Below are 20,056 nucleotides of genomic sequence, written 5' to 3'. Positions count from 1 at the left end.
CAAGTTACCTTTACATAACATTAAAAATGTCACAAAATGAGACCACTTTTACATGTATTACAAAATACTGATGTCATAACTTAGTACAGAACAACTGATGTATACATATGTATTTGTGGAATACAAGATATTCACGTATTAAATTGTTTGTAATCAGATGAAAAGTTATATACAAACACATTTCATTGCACAAAAGAATTGAAATAAGTTAGAAGAAAATATAGAATACATAAATGAGATCCAAGAAATGTTATACCAGCAGTTCTCTAGTAATAATACCGGAAAAAAGTAATAATACCGGAAAGTATTATTACATAATGTTCATATACTTCATTCAAATAATTTGTAACATGCTTGAGAAATTAGATAGAAGCAAGCACATAAATCAATTAAAGAACTGCACATCATTATTACTGTTAGTAGGACCCAAATGTGTGATAAATTCTGGTGAAAAGTATCACAAGATTGTTTGCTAATATAGACACATATTTCCACCTAAATTCTGGCTGGCAGCTATTTCGGTAGAGTTGTAAAGTGGATAAAGAAATGCTGTTACATAAATGATTGTTAACCTTCTAAAGTCAAAGGTCTTATTTTACATTCAGCTCCTTTATCCATAACTTGATTTATCGCTGAGGTTTCCCATTTTCTTTTTTAAATTAAGATTATTCGAATAAACAAATAAATATAAAACATCTTTTTCTTTAAATAATAATTCTAACAAATATTTTAAATTGTCTTTAAGTTATATGTATTTTTTAATTCCTCTCAATTATTCAAAATTAGTTACTGAAAACTATTTTAAGGATGGGAAAAGTATTTTAATTCTAATCCCAATTCACCAATTAATCTGCAGCTCATGCATGCCTTCACTTTCTTACTATCAAATATGAAAAAAAAAAAAATTGCTTGAAAAACATGCATAAATGGATTACTATTTTACTTGGATATAAAGATTCCATACAACAAACATTTTGAATGAAAGTGGTTACCTTTGCTTAAAGGAAATAAAACACATGAGTTGTCTCATACACTTATATGCTTTTCACACTGCACTTTTTTCCTTAACCCGGGAAATTGGTGGGGCTAAGGGGGGTCTTAGCCCCACCAATTTCCTGGGGTTAAGCTTAGCCCACTTCGTTTTCACACTACGTTTTAGCAAAGTGGGCTAGCACGGTAAATAGTACGGTATTATCTGGCCCTGCAAAAAAGCAGGGTTAGCCGGCTTATTGTGGTGATAGCACCACAATTGCGGTGCTAAGAGATGCAGTGTGAAACGAATCTGGGCTAAGGAAAAGTGGGGCTAAGCATTAGCCAATCACAGAAGTCAAAATTGCACGTTTATCGCGCTCTGTATGGTAAAATCATGTTCATGAGCCGTGTGATGGACTGGGGTTAAGGCGTTAAACCCGGCTAAGCAAATAGTATGGGGTTAAGAAAGACGTTGTAAATCCAAAGAAAAATAGTATGGGGTTAAGGATAGTATGGGGTTAAGGAAATGCAGTGTGAAAAGCATATTATAAACTTAAGGAAATTAATTGAAACAAATTATATAACTATAAAAAAAAAGTTAAAATCTACTCAATTATATTGCTTTGAAAACAATCAGATTGGTTTGCAACATTTTAATGTAAACCTACATTACATGAAAAAAAAAATTGAATGGGAATGGGGGGGGGAGGTAATTTACCCCCCCCCCCCAATGCCTCCAAGTTTCCTAGAAAAATATAAAAGAGCCAGTGAACTTCCCATAGGGTCCAATATTAACTGTAATACAATGTAGCAAATTTTGGCAGATGAGCGTAGAAATTAGCCCAATAAAGTTGTTTTATATAATTGTTGTTTTGGTCATATTGATGAGAATCATTCACAAAATTTTTGTTGGAGTTATCAACCAGGGTACAAACAATGAATTCTTCATGAGTTGTCAATCATTTTTTCATTTATGGACAAGGAATTTTTTTTTCACGTCGAGGAAATGATCTTAGACGAAATTATAACTACAAGTCCTCCTATCAACCATAATGCGTCTGATAATGACAAATGGATGTCAAGTGCTGTAAATAGATAAATACATGTATATTCAGAATTTAAATTTTGTCTTTTGCCACCTCCCCCCTCGCATAAAAAGGTATTATTCACACACACCAGGCAAAGTAAGGGAGAAAGATTGTTTTCTAAGTAAACAAACTATTAAAGAAGAGGCTAGAATAAGAATAAAATAGAAGAGAGAGAAAGAGAAAGAGAGGGGGGGGTGAATTTCTGTGCAGTATTTGTCCAAGAAACAGGCTGGATGTAAATAATGGATCATCTAAAAGAAAGAAAACACAATCAGTTAAACTGCCCCTTGATCCGAGAAAGAATTTGACAGAGAAAGAACTTCATCAGAAAATAAGATTTCTCTCTACACGTTTGGTTCCGCCTCAGTCCCATGCCTCTGTATAGAAGTCGGTGGTTTCGGTGCGTTCCTTGTAATCGAATCAAAATGTAACCAAGTCTTCTTCATCTCTGGACGGCTATGTCCTCTCATAAAACAATGCTGAATCACTTTAATATCCAAAACATAAATAAAATCAAGGTATCCCATCTGCCACTACACTCAAGTCACTTCTCAAGTTGTGAGACAAAACAATCCTCAGATTCTGCCAAATAAAAATAAAATTCCATCGCATCATGGCAAAGACTCGAAGGATTCAAAGTTTATCAGTCCTATGAGGAATCCTGCTTGATCGATGCTTGCCTGTTGTATAGCCATTGGCGGGTTTGGATCCGTTCCGATCCTGTCGCTTGATGTCGAAGACGGTCGTCTCATCATCGCTATCTTCTCCCGATTCAGATATCATGATGCTGCTACTCTGCTTACCTGTAATGAAAAAGAAAAAACGTGAATTACACTAAATGGGACTATGATAACATTGAATACATTAAAAAAATCACTTAGGAATGCAATGACACATGATTGAATTTCTTCTTAAAACCTGATGACTGCTTCATTGATATTACTTGACAAATGAGAGTAAAATGGATGAAAAAATAAACACAGACAAATAAATACACGATAGGAATATTAATTATTCATGAACTGTTACAAGTTACTGCACACATATTCAAGTGTACAATTTAAATCAACTGACAAGAAAATTGACTTTAGTTTCATCGAACATGTGTACCATATATTTATAATTCAGACCAATATGATAATTCATGCGCAACATTTTAAAAACTTGTTTTTTGGTATGGAACAAAATGAAGAGCAAAAAGTGAGATGAATCTGAAATTGTGCATTCGAAAATGATGCCGTAAAATTCAATAATTTTCATCTTTTGCTTCCTTTTTGGTTCTTGCGTGTTTGGGACAGGGTTCTATTGTACGATAGTTTGTTGACTGACAGATTATTCCATAAATGGCAAACAGTATGTTTGCATTGTTGGTGGGTGTTTCATAAAGCTGTTCGTAAGTTACAAACGAGTACAACTGGTGACCCTTTCTTGCACTACACGATATCCCCCAGTAGCTGACTTAGCACATAAGAACATGTCATGCGTAAAGTTGTGCGTAACTTTGAGAACAGCTTTATGAAAGACCAACCAAATTTTTTGCGTTTGAATGGTATGAGACTTTGCTAAGCTTCGCCCATCACTGCATTCAGTACACATATACAAAAAGCAGCACAGCGGCAGCAAAAATGATTTATGACAGAAGTGATGATTTTTTTTCTCTGCTGATCATAAATTCAGGAATAAAATTTAAATCATGTAAGAAATAAATATAGAATAAAGATAATGTAGCAAACTACATTTTTTTCTGTAAAATATTTTTTTTCAGGAACATGCTGGGAAATGAGTCTATCATTATTTATTCATAATCAAAATGATTCAAAGAGGGCACTATTATAGATTAGCCCATGGGGATCATCGAGCTGAAAATAAAGTATTCCTATGCACAATAAGTACGAAAGTCATCATCAGAATTAGATAAAATTTGTTTTTAAATAAAAAAAATTACTAAATAACGTGTGCAGCCAGGATGACATTGGCTTGCATGTTATGGTATTACGGTTTTAAGAGGACTAACTCTCTTTTTTTTTAAAATGTATATGAACTAGAATTGTAAATAAGACTTATGATATGAAGTATTCTATCCATTTCTATTACTTTATTTTTCTTCTTAAAATTCTCCATCTTGATCTACTCCAAATTTTCCTCTTCCCCTCCTACATGTACCTCTTTCTCCTTTTCCTATTCTTATTTGCCCAATTTTTATTCTATTTTCATTATACTTATTCATATATACATTTTTTTTATTCCTCTGCTACTAATGTTTACTAAAACAAATTTCTCACTGTCATTTCATTACTTCTATTTTCCAGTTTTCTTATCATTGCATCAAGCATGACTTTAAAATGTTAAATCTTAGCATAAACACCATGTCCTTCCATATAGTAAACATTAACAAGCAATAATGTTCATGTAGTCCGGACTAGATGAATTTGTATCTCCCAACATTTATTGAAAACTGAGAAAAATATTATAGTTTATGAACTGAAATACATAATGCACATTGCAGAAAAACTTAAACCAAAAGAACAAGGCAACTTGTCAAAAGTAAGAATGCCGCTATAAAGGAGCTCAGCGTCTTTTCCTAACAGATTTCAACATTTACATTGTTGAGTCCACGATGAAATGTGAGGATTGGTAATGAAAAGACACTTGCAGGATTTCTGCGGGAAAAAGCGTGACTGACATTTGACAAGGTGACTAACAGTATTACAAGGGCATCGCTAACTAAGTATTCATGGATCAGATGGTCATAAACTTTAAGCTATACAATCATTCTTTAATAATAACAATTAAAATATTATATCATATGATACATTTCGAATAAGGAATTAGCATTCATGCACATCATACGACAATGCTGCAAGGTAGTACAATATCAAATCAATAACACTTTAAATATTGCACTGATATCATAATGTATTGGCTTGTAATATGTGAAGTGAAAATATCTCCAACATAGACTTGGGAACAGAGCTGATTGTTTTGAACAAAATCCGCAAGACAATTGTAACTTGCACTTTACATGGTCTTTTTGGGGTATTGGTAGATGAAAATAAGAAATTAAAATGATTAGCATAGAAATAAAAAACAAACAAACATATGAGCTGCTACTTTTGCGAAAAACAGAAAAATAACCGCTGTACTTGAAAACAAGGATCAAAGGAAAGTATAGATTGTTGGCTTATATTTCAGATGAACATTTTAAAGGGAAATGGATATTTGGTGCACAAGATAATGAGCAAAATAAGGTAAAGGGGAAAAAAGAGGGGCCCATTCCATAAAGCCAAACAACTATTGTAAATTTGCCATTATTGTAACTTCCATGGAAACCTTCATTGTGATTGGCTGCTAAGCTGTTACTATGGTAATTATCACGATGACACGACGCCCTATATAAGGGACCTTCATCAAATTTTCTGTCTCTGATTTCTTGTTCTTTTGACAGTCCGTAATGTTCTCAAAGGACCATGACTTGGTCAGTTTATGAAGTGAAGTAAGACTCAAGAAAAATGGGGGTCGGACGTACAAAAAAGATTGATTATTTTATGGAATTGCCCAATAGTTGTAACTATTTATGAATATTGGCCCACAGATATTTGAATGTCTCTGTCTTGAGGGGATAAGAGTGAATATGACAAAAAAAGAAATTGACGGATTAGAAAAGATTGTTAAGGATTACAGAAGAATATATATCTATAAAGATAGTTTGGAATAAGAGAATAGCATATATACTGCACTCTTGAGAAAGGATGAGAGGGAGAGAGAGAGAGACAGATGGAGAGACATTCAGAGACAGACAAAGACAGGGGGAGAAAGTTAATAAAAGAGAAAGATGGAGAGAATAGTGAGGTGATAGAAATGGCAGAAAAGAGGAAGAGAGAATAGGAGAGAAGATATAAGAAAAGATGGGAGAAGAGAAGAAGAGGGGAGGAGGAGAGAGACAGAGGAAGAGAGGACAGGTGGTCGACGAAGAGAGAGTAATATAAAAACTACAGCTTGCTTTAAAAGAACACAGCAAACGAAAGCTCTCATAAAGAGATTTTATATGAAGGTATAAAATCAAAGCAGCAGAGAAAAAACGAAGTAGAAAATAAGAGAGAATACAGATAGGCAGAAGAGCAGGGAAAGAGAGAGATATATAAAGATACATGTGGGATGATGAGGGGTTGGGTAGTCGGCAGGCACAGACCTTTTGCTTTCGCATCATGCACGTAAAGTGCAGAGACGTAAGTCGTGAGGCTAGATTCACTCAATATGTACCATTACACATACACAGGGTCTGGGGTCTAGTCTACACCCTAAACATAGCATTACTTGTCAAATTGGAGTCTGTGTTTGTAGACTAGGGTGGGTGAGGGGAGGGGGGGAGGCAAAAAATCAGCTGGGATGGGTTAGACCATGAATCACAATGGCTACACCAATAAAGCTACCTTCAGATGAGTTACTTCTGCCCGTTAGTTTATCAAGAACGTTGCCATTGTTACCTAGGGAATCAGTTAGTATAGGATGAAGTCATTACAATCAAATATAAAATATCAATTTATTTTCACGAGCCTACATATATCTCTTTATAGTTTATATAATCTGAAACCCTCAAAAGTTCATTGACCCTAAATAACCTTTCACCTTAATCATGTGACCTAAAACTAACATAGAACAATCAGTGATACTTGATTACCCTTATGTCCAAGTTTCCTGAACTAGATTCCAATACTTTTAAGGTTATGTTGACATTTCAAAAACTTAACCTTGGGTAAGATTTCAATGTTGATTTTTAAAACATGGTCAAAGTACATTGACCCAAATGACCTTTAACCTTGATAATGTGACCTGAAACTTATGCAAGATTATAAGTGATACTTAATGACCATTATGTAAACATTTTCAAGTCATGAACAGGGTCCATATCCTTTTTCAAGTTATGATGGCATTTCAAAAAATGAACTTGGTAAAGATTTCAATATTGACAACACCACCACTACCTAAGGAAAAGCGGCACCGATAGTCTCTTTCTGCTATGCAGGCGAGATTAAAATTGAGACAGTAACATTGACTAAATGGATATCTTTTGGGTTCATTGTGAAGGGAAATCTTAATGGCTAAATTTACGAAGTTGATTTTGAAACCATCATGCAAATTTCATGTCATGACTATGCCTAATTCATTTATTAATTTAATAGCACACCAAGTTAAAACCAGTCAAATATTCCAGTTGTCAAGCTTCAATACAATTTAACTTTCTAGATAAAATGTTACGTACCATTTCCCATTTTTGGATGCATCTCCATCATATCATTGCCTTCTTGATCTTCTAACAGAGTGTAGCGATGCCGCCTTCTTCCTCTCTTTTTTCTCCTGCACAAAAAAAAACATATACAAGGATATTGTTCAAAACATGTTCAAATTCAAATTCAAAATAAACAATGCTTTATTGTGTCTATTATAATTTGTTCACAAGTTAAGGTGACCAAGGGCTCGTAACACAAAACTTAGCAATGATCGTGGAACATTTTTCTATGATTGATTCCATTGACTACAATGTACATGTACATGTACAATCAATCGTGACAATCAAGCGTACGATCAATTGCTAACCATTGTGTTTTACGGGACCCTGGTAAATGGCTACTTGTACAAATATTTCTAATGCTGGATGTCTAAAGCCTTTGGTTTGAATTCCTTCAAAACTAACAAGAGGTAATATTCAATTACCCATCCAAATTAACTTCTAAAAAATCTTTAACATATTTTATTTCATACAGAATAATCCTAAAACATTCTATCCAATATGCAACTGAATTGGGTCAATTTGTTTAACAAATCATACTATTCATGCAAATAGCAAATATTGCAACTTTTTCTGTTAATGAAATGAGCCTTTTTTCAATCTGCCATAAATTAACATTGTATATCATAATGTAGTTATATCATAAGGTAGTTATATCATCAGTAGAGAATATTTGCAGAGCTCTTTGATTTAATCATTTATTGTATTGTTTAAAATCATGTACATGTAACTCATGTCGTCTACATGTGCAAAGTACATGTAATTGGTCAAATTTTATCATCAATTGTAGCTGCTTTGACTCGGTTTGGCAGTAAAACTGAAAGGCAATGAATGTGTAGGCAATATTTATGCAAAAAAAAAAAACTCCACAAAATGTTAAATTACACTGGCCAATCCATATTTATAAGTGGAGTATCATTTATACACATTAGTAAAGCAACTTTACCCAGAAGTAAAAAAATGAAAGGAGCTTAACAAGAAAGAATGTGCACAAATGAAAGGAAAACAAAGGGGGATGGATAGAAAGAGAAAGAAAAGAGAGGGGGAAGAATGAAAAGGGGAAGTTGGGAACGAGAAGAGAAAATGTGAGAGCAGAGACCACAGAGACCAAAAGCAGGGCTGCCAACTTTAATGTTCACCTCTCAGGAAGAATTTACTGAGAAATTGGCAAAATCTTTCTTAATTACACACAATCCAATGGAAGAAATCAATGTATGAATCAGGGAGAAAGTCTGCAGCTTTTCTCTCTAAAATCAGACAAAAGCAATGGAGCAAGGATATCAGAGAGAAAGCAAAGAGGATGGGCAAAACATGTGTAGAATGAGTGAGGGGAATGAGAGAGGGGATGAAGAATGGAGACTGCAGAGAGAGAAAAAGAAAAAGGAATGGGGGGGGGGGGTAGAGAGACGGGCATGGAGATACAGACAAGCAGCACAGAAAGTTGAGATGAATGGATACATAATCAAAAAAGGAGGAAAATAATACAGAGATAAGAATCATCAAATTTAGTCAACCTATGCCTGCACAAGAAATTAAAAACAAGGTGCATTTGTGAGACCATCAACAGAGATATACATTACAAAATAAACAAACAAAATAATGAATGTAACACGTGCATATACGAGAATACATTACAGCAGCTAAAAGACAGGAAAGTTAATACATTTGAATGTCCACACTAAAATTGTTGTCCCACATTGATAGACACAAACTGATGGCTTAAAATACATAGGAATTTGATCACAGCATTGTTGTATTATTCTAAAGGACATGGACGTAGAAATGACAGAACATCATGCATCATTTCATACAAACAATTACAATGCTCTTAACATTGAAACTGCATAACTACATTTCCTCTATTTTCTTTCTCTTGCATGACAAATTTCCCAAGATTTTTTTTGTCAGCGAAATGTAATTCTTCAGGAACAGTGAATGAGCACTAATGTTTTATCTCACATTTTACCAAAAAAAAAGGATTGTAAAAAATTGAGTTAACTTGATCAAACCACAAAATAATAATCGCACTGATATTGAAAGAGAAATTTTTAAACAGTGGTACAGATTTTACATTTAAAGGAGAAAGACAATTATATGTCCATTACTAGTATATAAGTTTTAATGTTCTCATAAACAAAAACTTTACAGATAAATAATACAAAGCATATACAAAACAAGCTTGAAAAAAAAAACCATGCTAATAATAAGTAGAAAATGAAACACAAGCTGAGACATTATCCTCGACTACAAAGATCAAAAAGCATACATATACAAATTACACATGCACACCATGCCAAGACATATATATTTGATTGCAGAAATTTGTATTATACTCGTGATGCAAGATGGAAAATTGAATACCTCAAGAATTCACTCAAAGAAATTGCTGAATTTCTCTTCCTTCTAAAGATATTACATAAAAATATGAGAGTTTTTTTACAACATCAGATACAGTTTAAATAAATAATAATAATAAATAATATAGGATTTGTATAGCGCACGTATCCACCTTACTAGGTGCTCAAGGCGCTCCTATATTACCCCGGCTAAGCTAGTCTACCGATCCTAGTGTGCATAGCTTTTTGAGGAATTACTTCCTGCCGGTACCCATTTACCTCACCTGGGGAGAGTGCAGCACAGTGTGGATAAATTTCTTGCTGAAGGAAAACACGCCATGGCTAGGATTTGAACCCACGACCCTCTGTTTGAAAGGTGAGAGTTAGTACCACTAGACCACGAGGCGACCCCACGTCGTGTTTATATCTGATTTTAAAAGTGCTTCAATCAAAACAATGTACATCAGTATCTGTACATCAGTAGAATCCCCAACTTAAAGACTTGATTAAGATTTTATATATCAAAGGTACAATGTTATTGAGTTGTCAGGGAATTTTAAGGTGTATAATGATCAAATAGCTGTTTTCCATAATATTGTTTTTCATTTTTACTAAAAGTTATTAAATTTTGATGCTTCTATCAATAAATCTCATATCAAACTAACAAGCAGTTATACAGTATTCAGATGAAAAATAAAATATTATTAGTTGCATTCTTACCACCCATCAAAAGCGCAAACAAAATAATAAAAACATGTTCTCCATGTACGATTAGATCAAGCATATTAGACAACTCCACAGCCCGAGGCAAAAACATTGAAAATCAAATTTTGGTTAATTCAAAATTTCATGCATGAATAAAAAACAAACTCATCAAATGGACCATGATGCATGTTAAAATATCAAGCAACTTTGAAACAAGAATAATATCTCATGTTGGACTGTCTTCACTTGTGAAATTAATGAAATTCTCCCTGTTTCAAATTCACGTTTTGATGTTGGAACATGGTAGGTTAACTGGAAGAAAATAAGTATTTTTTCACTGAATTCGAATTGAATGGCAAAAGAATTAAAGATTTATTTTAACAATACGTATGGCCTGCCACACCAAGAGTACAAAACCAACAATAAGTGGCCAGGGCAGGTTCTCTGAAAATAGCCAAAATAATAATTGATTTTCAAAAGATAAAATGATAAAATTAGCTTTACTGAAAGATTTATTCTTCTTCTTCTTTTTCATACTGTCAAGATTTGAAGGTGTTTAAGTGGATAAAAGACAATATACAAGGGTTCCTTTGACACCATTTTGGCATACTGCTTGGAAAATTCACAGAGATTGCAGTGTGCACATCTCATGCTTGAGTAATTCCCAAACTTCTGGGGCCCCGATTCATTAAGACTTACAACTGTTGTAACTTTGCTCTTATGGCCACTTCCATTGTAACAGGGCTCAGCAGCCAATCAAAATCAAGGTTACCATGGTAGTTGCCATAATGGCAAAGTTACAACAGTTGCAACTCTTTATGAAACGAACCCCTGACCGTGTTTTCTCTTTATTCTTTGAACCTCTCACTGAACTCTGTCTGCATTCTATCAAGTACTTGTTTGTGTTATTGTTGATCAATTTTGACAAGCCATACATGTACATCATTGGAAAGCTTAGAAAGTGCCTTTCAGGTTCAATAGATATCTCAAATTCATTACAAGGGTGACTTATGTGGGTTTGAGGGTCGCAGGTCACATATTTGTCCATTCATGTTGGGAAGAGATGAATAAAACATGCTATGTTCAACTTACCTTGCACAGCAGCAGGCTATTAACCATACACATACACCAAGGGCCACTAGCACCAGGAAACATACGATAATTACATATAGAATACTCCAATCTGCAGACAGAGACACAGAGAGAGGGTCAATCAGTTAGGAAGTAAAACACTTAATTTACATTAGAACACATCTCATTAATATCGATTGAAAACTCTGTATACTCTACTGAGCTTTGAAAGAAATTCCCATCACTTACACAATAAAATTAGATTTTTTTTCCTACCTGATTGGTAAACAAGTGGAACGCCTCTGGCAGTCTCGCCTGCATTACGCAATTTAATATAGCAGCAGTGCTAACTTTGAAAACTACTATAAAATAATCATTCACAAAAACATCATTCATATAATGACATAATACCACGTTCATTGACCATAAATGACATTTGAACGGAGACTTAAGACTGTCAACTACACCCATGTCCACATTTCATTCACTCTATCCATAAACTTTCAAAGTTATGATGGCACTTCAACAATTACCCCAACATGGCCTAAGTTTATTGACCTTTGACTTGGTTTTGTGACCTGAAACTCACAGGGGATGTTCAGTGATGCTTGATCACTCTTATATCCCAAGTTTTATGAACTAGATCCATAAACTTTCACAGTTAGGATGGTAATTCAACAAATACCCCCAACACGGCCAAAGTTCATTGACCTTTAATGACATTTGACCATAGTCATGTGACCTGAAACTCGTACAGGATGTTCAGTGATACTTGATTACTCTTATGTCCAAGTTTTATGAACTAGATCCATAAACTTTCAGAGCTAGGATGGTAATTTAACATATACATGTACCCCCAACACGGCCAAAGTTCATTGACCTTAAATGACCATTGACCATGGTCATGTGACCTGAAACTCGCACAGGATATTCAGTGGTACTTGATTAACCTAATGTCCAAGTTTCATGAACTAAATCCATAAATTTTCAAAGTTATGATAGTAATTCAACAAATACCCCCAACTTGACCAAAGTTCATTGACCCTAAATGACCTTTGACCTTGGTCACGTGACCTGAAACTCGAGCAGGATGTTCACTAATACTTGATTAACCTTATGCCCAAGTTTCATGAACTAGGTCCATATACTTTTTAAGTTATGATGTCATTTCAAAAACTTAACCTTCGGTTAAGATTTTGAAAATAATTTTCCCAACATGGTCTAAGTTCATTGACCCTAAATGACCTTTGACCTTGGTCATGTGACCTGAAACTCAGGCAGGATATTCAGTAATACTTGATTAACCTTATGTCCAAGTTTCATGAACTAGGTCCATATACTTTCTAAGTTATGATGTCATTTCAAAAACTTAACCTTAGGTTAAGATTTGATGTTGACGCCGCCGCCGCCGTCGGAAAAGCGGCGCCTATAGTCTCGCTCTGCTTTGCAGGCGAGACAAAAAGCATGAATGCTAGTTAGCAAGCAATCAGAGGATCAAAGGCTTAAGTGCGCTCTGAGGAACCTAGTTATGAGGACAAATGCCTTACCGAAAGGCACTGGTGCATCAAGCGAGGATAAAATCTAGGATCATTGGTGCCATTCGGTAAGGCATTTATCCTTGGTATTCCCAAGCGTTTTAGTAAATGGCATCTTGTAAAAAGTCTGAGCTGCATCTTTCCAAGCGGCTTATCACAACTACCAATCCTCACAATTTGTTACAGACTAAGTAATGGGCATATGCAGAAAAGATGCAATGAAAACACACATAGCACCCTCACAGCGGGATTCCCGCAAGAAGCGGCTCTGGGGTCCGTTTCATAAAGAGTTGCAACTTACTGTTGTAACTTTGCCATTTTGGCAACTACATGTACAATGGTAACCTTGATTTTGATTGGCTGCTGAGTCCTGTTACCATGGTAGTTGCCATAATGGCAAAGTTACAACAGTTTTAAGTCCTTTATGAAACGGGCCCCAGACTGAGGACAACTTGCCTCTGTTATAAGATCCTACTCACCTTGGGCAGAAATCCCAGGGGAGACGCGTCCCCCCTACCAAAAATAGTAGGGCGGACACAATATCAGATGTCCCCCTACTATTTTTGGTCTTTTATGATGGAGAAAAATTCATTAATCAAAATAATACATGTATTTTGGACTAAATGACCTTACATTTTGGGTGAATTTTTTTTTTTCCTTGTCAAGTTTCTTTTGGGTTAAAATGACCTTAGATTTTGGGTGATAACCTTTTTTTTTAATTTTCCTTGTCAAATTTTCCAGCCCCTGGTCCCCCTACCATTGGGGACAGATTTTCGCCCATGCTACTCACCACAGTTGCTTTCTCCATCCTGGAATTTCACCCTGATAAAGTTCTCCATCCAGAATGTCTCGCACACACAGCGATTTGTGTAGGGGTCGCAATGACCGTGGTTGGAACAGTTCTTCTGGCAAACTGTGTGCAGAAAGAAGAAGAACATAGTTTATTTAATATGTGACATGCCATCCCAAAACCCAACAATAAGTCGACCAAATGAATATTAATATATTTATTGAGCTTGGAAATTAATTCCCTAAGCTTTAAAATGATATATAATATGTTAAAATTGACCAACAATATTCATTACTGGTACTTGATTGAATGCAGAGGAAATTCAGCAGGAGCTTAAAAAATAAGAAGGGTTCACTCAAGCATGAGATGTGCATACTGTGTAATCTCAGTGAAACTTCCAAGCAGTCTGAAAAGTAGTGTCCAAGAAACTCTTGTATCTTTTCTTTTATTCAACTTCACGACTTCAAAATTTCACAGTATGAAGAAGAATTGCTCTTTCTGATAAGCTATTTTTAAAATTTTTGTTTTTTGGAGACTAATTTACAATTTTGGCTATTTACCTTACCTGGCGACTTATTGGTGGTTTGGGGGTGGTACATGTAGGTCACATATGTAAAATGTTTTCAAACAGTAGAAAAGTCAATTGCTGAAAGATGCAAGAGATTAAATAAACACTGTAGGAAATGACACCTAATTTTAGATGTCATAGAAAACAACCTACTTTGAACAAAAAGCTGAAGACAGAATACTACAATTCTTAATTACTTTTCAGGGAGTGGGGTGTATGAAGATGTCTTTTCTTGCATGAAAATGGTTTATCTAATTATTTTACACTAAATATTAATTTGATGTGATTTTGTTTGTACTGAATTCATGATTATGAATATTTGTATATGTTTTATGTATTTCCATGATATTTATGTTGAAAATAACCATTCATTATTGGATCAATAAAACCAAGGAAATAGTGTAGTGGTATTCCCCTGATCTAGTTCAATGTTTCTACCTAATCACTTAAAAAAAAAAACTTTTACTTTATTTCCCATAATTTAAGAATCGTAAACAAAGCAATTTAAAACAAACTCGTTGGCAAAATACAAGAACAACAGAAGCTATGAACAGTTATTTTTAAGTTTGTCTTACCTACTGTGTCATACTCTAATATACTATGTTTGAGTAATGCTGACTGTGACATAATGTCTTTGCTCTTCAATCTCTTTAAGACCTCAGGTCCAGGGAGGGGTTTATGAGATGTTTTGTTGAATGCTAGAAACTCAACCTTTAGCCTGTAAACATGAACAAAAGAAAAGTGAAGGACACAACATCTTTAAAAGGAATTTCACCCTGACTATAAGTTGGTTTTAATAAAAGCAGAAAACATATTGGTGAAGGCTTGATGAAAATCAATCAAAGATATTAAAGAGAGATATGCATTTTTAATGTTTTTAATTCACAACGTCATATGCGGGTAGATCCCCATAATATCTCAAATACTAATTCCCTATGAATAAAATTTTAATTCTCAAATGGAACACGATGAATGAAAATTTATTTCTTATAGGAGAGGATATGAAATTAAGTGTCTGATGACATATCCTCTATACAAATAACCAGAAGCTTTGAAAATATTTTGCGGGGTTTTGCAAAGCTTTTGAGCCTGAAGCATACGTTTGGCACACTTTTTTTTTCTCTCATGTCCTTGAAAAATAGTTTTGCAAAATATTGGTGAGTCTCGTAAACATGAGCTGGAACCAACCAAAAATCTGTAGCAACTAGTGCCCAGTAAAACAAAGTTTATCACTCGATTGTAGGAATGAAATTTACACTTTATTACATTGATTATATAATAATAATAATAATGATTAACATTATTTGTATAGCGCTTGTCACAAAACATGTCTCTAAGCGCTTCGATAGGAAAAAATAAAAATAGAGAAGGAATTTCAGCCAAAAACTAATTTATATTGTATAGTTCACAGTAGACTGTAGACAGTTGAGGGGCTTCACATGCGAAGGGAAAGGCTATATAACAAAAAAGTAGGTTTTTAACATGGATTTGAATTTCTCTGTTGAATCTGCTTGTTTTATACTTTGTGGTAGATTGTTCCAGAGTTGAGGGGATGCGGAATAATATGAACCGTGAACCATAAGACTGGTTATTGGTGGCAGGAACTAGTAGGAGTGATTTGTTTCTTGAGCGGAAGTTGCGGGAGGGTGAATTTCTAATATCAACTCTTGAAGATAGACTGGATTGATATGCAATCAATTATTCAAATCAACTGTATTGTCAATCACCAAGCTTTGTTTAACCCACTCTAGAAGTGTGCCCCTGTCTCTGGATGAATTGAGATAAGGCCAATTATCACAAGAGAGAAATTTGGGGTGACTGGTTAATCAAATCAGGCAATTATAAACTTACATTTTACTGTCTGTTAACGCAATCCTTTGGATGATGACATCTCCATTGTTGACTCCCAGCATCACAGCAAGCGGCATTATCAGATCATTCTGTGAATCGACAAAATTCCATACGATGTTCTTAGCATAACAGGAGACATATTTACGCATGGATCATGCTACAATTTGTGAATTTGACAATCCTTCATGCAAAAAAATATTTTATTTACGATGGCTACTTTTTAAAACCTCCTGCCTAAATCTGCAACATTGGATAAGCTTTAACATTGCAGTGAAAGGGGAATTGTTTGGGCTTTTTATATTTTCCAGGGGGGTGTTTCACAAAGATTTAAGTATGACTTAGAGTCGCACTTTATAATTGTCTAGTTGCGCGCGGTATAATAGGCATGACCTCATTGGTCAGATCATGCCAAGAGGACGCGCACTACTACGTATTGATCAATAAGACTGCGCATTGCATAGCATGCACGCGTCGACATTTAAGTGCGACCTACGACATACTTAAATCTTTGTGAAACACCCCCCAGGTTTCATTTGAGCATACATGTATCAGGGGCAAAACTGCCCCAAGCCCCTGTGTATTTTTCCCCTGCAATCCTTATGCACAAGTTGGGCCCTTATTTTGATGTCTCACCCTGCATTGATCACTATTTCTATCCTGTTCTAACAGGGTTCCCAGCTTTTCAAGAAAACAAAATTCCCTGAAAATAATTATTCAAACCCATTCCCAGTTTCGCATGTTTTCTATAAAGTTGTTGCACTGAATTACATGTATTTTCAGTATAAAAACAATAATGTAAAACTAATTAGTACCACCATAAAAGGCTATTCATTGGATGTTGTTTTTGACCTGCAACAAAATATAACAGAGTCTGAATGACAACCGTGCTTTCGACTTTTGGGCTTATCAAAATTCCCTGATTTTCCCCTCATTTGAGGCATTTTTCCTTGATTTGAGGTACTTAAAAAAAATCAAATTCCTTGATTTTTCCCTGACTGGAAAAAAGTAAAATAATTTTCCCTGATGGGTTGGGAACCCTGTCTATTGACTACAAACATAAGTTAAACACAACTTTTCTTTGGATCTCACTGATCGTTATCCATATTCTTTCCTGCCATTGGGATACATTGTTCAGTCGTATTTATTTTACATGTATTTATCATTCCTCACTTGCAGTGTATGCTATCTAGGAAAAATTGTCCACCCACAAGGAAAAGAACATGTACGCCTTTCAAGATAATGAATGTTGATGCGCATGATTGTGAAATGCTCAAATTTGATTACACACATTACACTCTTCTGAAGATCATGTAAAGTCAAGCATTTAAAAAAAAGTAAAGTCTATGACTGACTTGATTGAAATAAATTCAAACTAAATTGTAATGAATTTAACTCCTAATAGCATGTTAAACATAAGACAACAACTTTATCAAAAGCTCACACAAACAGATATTTAGAGAATTCAAGTCTAAACTGGTGTGCATGCATTAATGGCAAGAAGATCTGGGCCCCATCTTACAAAGAGTTACGATTGATCCAATGAATCGTGTCTCTATGGAAATCCATCGTTGTCATAATTTTTTCTACATGAAATTTACAAAGTGTCCTTCGTAAACAAAGGCGAACATACCAGATTGTCAAGAAAACAATGAATTTATGTAACATACACCATATCTAGAAAATAATTTGAATAAACATGCATTTTAGATGTTGACGTTGCTGGCTTTCCATAGTTGAGATTGATTGGATCAATCGTAACTCTTTGTAAGACGGGGCCCTGGTGTGTGTTTCATAAAGCTGTTTGTAACTTACGAATGACATTGGGTGCGACTCATGACCCTTTCTTGCGGTAAAGGATATACATGTGCACAAGAACTTTATTGGTGTTGGATTTATTTCCTAAAATGGTCACCAGTCCTTTGTAAAGTCAATCGTAACTTACGAACACGCACCTGACTTGAGCTGGGTATTGTGATAATAGATAATTCAATCGGTTGGACAGAATGCTTGCATCAAATCATGGAAGCATTTATTGGTCTGAACATGTTAATAGTAAAATGATTGTCAACGTTAAAGTATACACTTTATGATAGGCATATTTACCTTATCTTGCTCAGTAAACAGAGCGATATCTTCATCAAATACAATCTGAACCTGAGAGAGAATGTGGGGGTCTGTTGTGGGAAAGACAAACAAATACAAAATGTGTATGTTTATGATGATAGAAGATTGATCAATGGCACAATGACCTACAGTCCCAAACATACATATAACTTTGAAATAAAAGAGATCAAAAACAACTTGAAAATATTGACACAATTTGGATTCTACATTAAAGATTGAAATTGTCCATGCACACTGTTTATTACTTCTATACAATGCGGCACTTTTATAGCAATTTATGCTGACCTTCATATCGTGATTATGGTAGATTTAATATCTTCAATAAATATGGGAAAAACAAGGCATTTTGTCTTTAATGCTACAATTCATATATATGCTTATGTGTGCTTAATTGTATTGGGTTGTTTGGGGCAAATTTTAGCATACTACATCATTAATAAGTTTTCAATATTTCAAAATTTGTTGTTTGATTAAAATATGTCAGAACTGCCTTGAATTAGATTTTGAATTACCAGTATACGATAATATATTCACATTGAGATTATTGCTCATTCCAACAATTTCATCTTAAACACTATAAACTTCAGGTGAGTATTCCATAAAAAGTTGTGTCAGTGATTTTCCCTGACTACTTTACCCTCAGCCAATCAGATGCTAGGATTTCAGTAGCTTATAACAATGAGATGCCAAGGTGACATACCTTCCTTGACTGTGATGACAGTCGTATCTGTGCCATAGGCACCCTTGGCATCAGACACATTGAGAGTGAATTTATACTGCCCTGGAACAAGGTCTACCATTCGAAGGATTGGTTCGTGATTAGAGTTTCCAACAACCACCTAGATAAAACAGAACAGGGTGAGAATTGAATATTGAATCATCATCGTCATCATCATCCCCATCATCACCACCATCATCATCATCATCATCATATTCATCTTCATCTTCATCTTCATCTTCATCTTCATCTTCATCATCATCAACATCAACATCAACATCAACATCAACATCAACATCAACATCAACATCATCATCATCATCATCATCATCATCATCATCATCACCATCACCATCACCATCACCATCATCATCATCATCATCATCATCATCATCATCATCACCACCATCACCATCACCATCACCATCACCATCACCATCATCATCATCATCATCATCATCATCATCATCATCATCATCATCATCACCATCACCATCACCATCACCATCACCATCACCATCACCATCACCATCATCATCATCATCATCATCATCATCATCATCACCATCATCATCATCATCATCATCACCACCACCACCACCACCATCATCCTTACCCCTGCAGCAGGACTTTGATTACTCCTAGTCCAGAGATAAGAAACTATTCCCTTATCATCTGAGGATTGCGATCCATCAACCTCTAACGATGTTGAAGGGAGGATTAGCTCTTGATCGGGTCCAATCCTAGCAACAGGTGGTTGATTTCTCTCTGATCAAGCATCAAAACAAAAAGATAACCAAGTTATACATAAGATTTGCACTTACATATCAGGACCGGATTAATGATTTTGAAATAGAGGGGGCGCAGATAGCAAATTGGAAAATAGAGAGGGGGCACAGATGAGAATTTTCTTGATTTAGCTATGTTAATCTGTATGTGCAATTCTCAAAATTATGAGACATGCATCTTTTACATCCCGACCACTGCATAACAAAAGCTTGTTTAATGGTG

The 20,056-nt window shown here is 34.9% G+C and overlaps 1 protein-coding gene across 2 annotated transcripts in view; it reads right to left on the bottom strand.

Moving 5' to 3' along the window:
* Positions 1–678: 678 nt before the first annotated feature.
* LOC129261058 (dyslexia-associated protein KIAA0319-like protein) overlaps positions 679–20,056 on the bottom strand; it is a 45,676-nt gene continuing 26,298 nt past the window's right edge. For both annotated transcript variants that reach the window (XM_064100421.1, XM_064100422.1), the window contains exons 17-25: positions 19,662–19,813; positions 19,028–19,166; positions 18,307–18,377; positions 16,204–16,292; positions 14,928–15,070; positions 13,785–13,907; positions 11,481–11,571; positions 7,321–7,415; positions 679–2,863 (exon numbers count right to left, since the gene is read on the bottom strand). In XM_064100421.1, coding sequence (XP_063956491.1) covers positions 2,694–2,863; positions 7,321–7,415; positions 11,481–11,571; positions 13,785–13,907; positions 14,928–15,070; positions 16,204–16,292; positions 18,307–18,377; positions 19,028–19,166; positions 19,662–19,813 — 1,073 coding nt within the window. In that variant the 3' untranslated portion in view covers positions 679–2,693. The remainder of the gene's footprint in view (positions 2,864–7,320; positions 7,416–11,480; positions 11,572–13,784; positions 13,908–14,927; positions 15,071–16,203; positions 16,293–18,306; positions 18,378–19,027; positions 19,167–19,661; positions 19,814–20,056) is intronic.

This window comes from Lytechinus pictus, chromosome 1, assembly GCF_037042905.1.
Source record: "Lytechinus pictus isolate F3 Inbred chromosome 1, Lp3.0, whole genome shotgun sequence".
NCBI classification, from domain to species: Eukaryota; Metazoa; Echinodermata; class Echinoidea; order Temnopleuroida; family Toxopneustidae; genus Lytechinus; species Lytechinus pictus.
Note: the sequence above shows the minus strand (reverse complement) of the source record. Positions and strands in the feature narration are given on the sequence as shown.